This window comes from Otolemur garnettii, unplaced genomic scaffold (genome assembly GCF_000181295.1).
Source record: "Otolemur garnettii isolate 467f Iridium unplaced genomic scaffold, OtoGar3 scaffold00013, whole genome shotgun sequence".
NCBI lineage: Eukaryota > Metazoa > Chordata > Mammalia > Primates > Galagidae > Otolemur > Otolemur garnettii.
This window is the reverse complement of record NW_003852408.1, coordinates 15833592-15837961: the sequence shown is the minus strand read 5'-3', so window position 1 is coordinate 15837961 and position 4370 is coordinate 15833592. Positions and strand designations below refer to the sequence as shown.

Below are 4370 nucleotides of genomic sequence, written 5' to 3'. Positions count from 1 at the left end.
TGCCCGCTGGGAAGTGTAGTTGAATGGTGAAGCCCTCCAGGCCTGGGCGCTGCAATACGGCGGGTAAACTGGCGGCGCCTGACTACCTGCTACCCCAACGGTCCATCCGGAAGAGTAATCTGGCTTGGGAGGGCTCTGGAGTCGTGCGTGGGGTTTGGGGTTTGCTGCGAATGTGGCTCGCCTTCTAGGCTTCGCTCGGTGAGAGGGCCGACTGGGAGGGAGGGCCGCGGAGGCGGACGAGACCAAATGCCAGCATCAAGCAGGGAGTGGGGCTAATGGGAAGGGTGAATCCAAATGGAGACAATAGGGGTGGCAATGGGGCATAGAGTCCCTTTTGTTGGGGCCGTCGTGAGGCGCGCCCCGAAATGGGGGTAGAGCAGAGGTCAGAGCAAACGAGGGTAAAGGGTCGTCCATGTGGTGGGGAGGCTTTGTGGTTTGGGGGACTGATCAATGAGTCCTCAACGCAGAGGCCTTATCTCCTCTGGCTAGTGGAGGCAGCTCCCCCGGGCCTTGGACCTGGGGAGTTTGGAAGGCAGAAGAGCCCTGATTCAGAAACTTGGGCAGGAGTGTGTTACCGAGGTAGATTGACTTCTGCTGTTGCATCCAGAACAAAACCTTTTCCTAATCCCTTACTAACTGCTGGTAGTTGGAGGAGGTGAACAGCAAGGATCAGTAATTTGGGGCCTATCCCTAAAGTCTAGCTAATGGGAGCCCCAGCAGGGAAGTAAACTTTTGAACCGTATAGCTCCTGTCAGAAGCCTACACCGTACTCCTGGACATCATTGTAGGCATGTTAGGTGAAGACTGTTTAGTCTGAATCAAGCCGAAGAAATTGGAGTCCCATCCCCTGGTTGTAGAATATTCTTCAACTCAGGAAAATCTTCAGGATAAGTTCATTGAAAAAATAATCACAGCATAAAACAATGTATATAATGATCCTGTGTTTATAATAAATACCTATATCTCCTAAATTTGTGGCATGTATTATGTAGTTAGTATAGAAAAAAGTCACAACTACACTGTACTCAATGAACAGTGGTTATTGATGGCTGGTGAGATTACAGATTAATTTTATTCTTAACGCGGGTGCCCATAGCTCAAATGGTTAGGGCACTGGCCACAAGCTCTGGGGCTGGTGGGTTCCACCCCTGCCCCAGGGCTTGCAAAAAAAAAAAAACAAAAAAAAAAAAAAAAAAAACCCCGCCAGCTACTAGGGAGGCTGAGGCAAGAGAATCACTTGAGCCCAAGAGTTTGGGGTTGCTGTGAGCTGTGACTTTACAGCTCTCTACTGAGGGTAACAAAGTGAGACTCTGTCTCAATTTAAAAAAAAAAAAATTCTTAGGGCAGTGCCTGTGGCTCAAAGGAATAGAGCTCCCACCCCATATGCCAGAGGTGGCGCGTTCAAACCCAGCCCTGGCCAAAAACTGCAAAAAAAAATTATTCTTAACTTTTTACAAGTTTATGTAGCATCTGAATTTGTACATGAGGATGTATTACTTTTTCTCCCCTTATTTTTCATAGTCACATGTTTCTCCAAGTGTGTGGGGTCACGTGCAAATTGGTTTGCCAGGAATGAAGAGTGTTGAATGTGGGGGGGGAGTTAGTGTGCAATCTGTGTGATTCTAATGCTTTTTTTTATTTTTCCAGGTTGTCTATGTTAGCAAGTGTCATGACATGGTATGTGGTTGATCCATCTATTTCAGAGAAATCCATTGTTCTTTCTAGTTTAAATGTCACCTGTCTCAATACTTGATGAATCTAAGTTGCACTCTATAACTTTCTTGGGATCTGATAACTCTTCTTGGCTGGGGAATGGGAAGGAGAAAAATATTGCCACTGAAATAACATTTTAAGCTTTGGATTTGCTTTTTGCTTATTCATCAGGGTTATTATTTTAGCATATGTTACCTACTATCCCTGTGTATGTGAACTCTTTAATTATAAAAGAAACTTTAATTTGTATATTTTCTGGTTGTACACCTTGTGCATTTGTTTCTATCTTCCACAGCTTTTTGTCAAATTTCCAATTAAAGGTTGACATTCCTACATAAGCATTTCTCTGGTAAAATGTCCTTGCCCCTTACAGAGGAGCAGAGGAAAAAGATTGAAGAGAATCGACAAAAAGCTCTGGCCCGTAGAGCTGAGAAGTTACTAACAGAACAGCATCAGAGTGTTGGCTCGGGCCCCTCTATTGCTGCCAATCCTCAGTCCAAGCAGGGCCCTTCTCAAAGTCTCCAAAGGGAGGCTTCTAAGCTGGTGAACCATGGTGTCCTTGTCAAGCAACAGGATCTCAGTAGTTCCTCTCATAGTGACCAGAGACCTTGTAACCCCCACAGTTTTCATCTCAGCCTACCAGAGCAGGCAAAGGGGATATGGAAGAGACAAGAAGAAATGTCCACAGCCTGCCCAAGCCACACCCCACCAAGTCAAATGACTCTCACTAGAATCTCCCCTCCCTTGGCCCAAAGTCCTCCAGAGGTCTCTAACCAGCAGCTCTTATGTTATGAGTCAGGTCAGGGTCATCCTCAGGCTTCATATCAGATCAAATTGACACCTTTTGTTAACACAAATCATGAACCTGCAGCCAATGCCAAGAATTCCCAAGAGATGCCAGCTTCTTCCTCTGGACAGCCTCCCAGGGATGCTAAATTAGGAGCCAAGACAGTGAAAGCTTCTACCTCAGGGCAAAACATTTCTGAAGGCCATTATGGCTCACGAAGTATAACATCCAGGACAGAAGGAAGACTCCAACAGAAATTTGAATCCTCACTCCAAAAAGCAGTAATCTCCAGGAAAGGAACATGCGTAAGGAATGGAGACCGTTTCCAGGTGAACATTGGGTACGATGCAGAACTCCTGGCAGTGTTTAAGAGTCTGCCCAGCAGAAGTTATGGTAATGAGTCTTTTGTTCTTCAGGGATGTTTTTCTATTTTTAAAGTCTTCTCTCTTGTTTTTTTTTTGGACTCTATTGTGGTTTAGAATAGAATTTCTTTTAATCTAACAGTTTCTCATAAATATCAAGAAAATGCATTGGCACATTCTGTCTATCTAGTTGTTTAAAATTTTTCTGTGTTAGCTTGTGTTTCACTTTATAATAGTCATTCCCTCAAACAGCTGCCAAACTTGAGGGTTGTTGCATGGCCAGATGGAGAACAGTTGAATATTTACTGAGATGCCACTTCCTCTGCCAGGTGCTTTATATGCATGGTAGCACTTGTGCCTAACAACGGTTTTTTTGAAACAAGTAGATGTTATTTCAGCAAGGTGAAATGACATGCTTGGTTTGATTGGTCTGGAAAGGCAGGGTCAGGGTGTGACTAGTGCTCCTGCACCTCAGCTGGCACTCCTCATGCCTCTTTGCCTGACTGTACTAGGATTGAGAGTACTTGGATTCTAGTTCTAACTCTGCCCTCAGCCCTCTTAGGTGAAGTCCATAACTTCTAGAATCTGTGCTGAATTCCACTATATGGAATAAAAGAATTTTCTATATTTACTATTTGCCCTTTAGAGAGATTTTGTAACATTAGTGGGAATTTGTGAATCAGGTGTTTTGAGCTTGGCATCCATTCATTCATTCATTTAGAAGACAAGCTTCTGTTGAGTGCCCAAGTACAAGTTATAACAATAATCTTCACTCCTCTGTTTTATTTCAGATCCTGACACCAAGACATGGAACTTCAGCATGGCTGACTACAGTGCCCTGAGTAAGTAGACCCATCATGGTGCCTCATAGAGGCAGACACTGGCACCGAAGTTTCTCTGAAGTAGCAAATGCTGTCTAGCTTATGGTGTGCGTGGCTTCATGCAAGTTTCCAGGGTACTCCCCATCCCCTGCCACACACACCTTCTCACTGTGGTTAGCCTAACAAGGTAGCTTCTTGGGTGAAGGTCATTGGTCATATTAATAAATGCTGGCCTTTGATGATGCCTGCTATCTAACTATTCCAAGCCCGTTATGCTAACTCTTCTTTATTCCTTATAACAACCATCTTACAGATGGGAAAATGGAGGCCTGGGTAGACTGAGTAACTAACACAGGGACACATAGCCAATAAATTGTGTCACTGGGATTCAAACACTGTCAGATGGTGCTGGCCCTGGCACTGACAGGCAGCTGTGCCTGCCCCTGCTTCCAGGAAGGTAACAGTTCAGCAAACGCACAAATGCTTATGGCATTCTGTGCAGACAGCTAACTCGGGAGTGCAGGGAGGGACACTATCCAGCTGGTCCTGTTTACACAGTGTCTGGTCGTCATCACCCTTGTGTGCACCACTCTGTCCTCTGAGATTTTGTTGACTGCCCTACATGAAGGTTTTCATCGCCTTATCCTGGTGGCTGGCACCTACTCCTCTGCCAGAGAGTCAGCCCTG

General features: G+C 45.1%; 1 protein-coding gene across 1 annotated transcript in view; it reads left to right on the top strand.

Annotated features, from left to right (window-relative positions):
* The first annotated feature begins 57 nt into the window (after positions 1–57).
* The window catches only part of SMARCAL1 (SWI/SNF related, matrix associated, actin dependent regulator of chromatin, subfamily a like 1), a 58994-nt gene continuing 54681 nt past the window's right edge, over positions 58–4370 (top strand). Inside the window, 4 exon segments of the mRNA XM_023510439.1 lie at positions 58–114; positions 1648–1677; positions 2009–2893; positions 3654–3704. Of these exon segments, the coding sequence (XP_023366207.1) occupies positions 2068–2893; positions 3654–3704 (877 nt within the window). The 5' untranslated portion in view covers positions 58–114; positions 1648–1677; positions 2009–2067.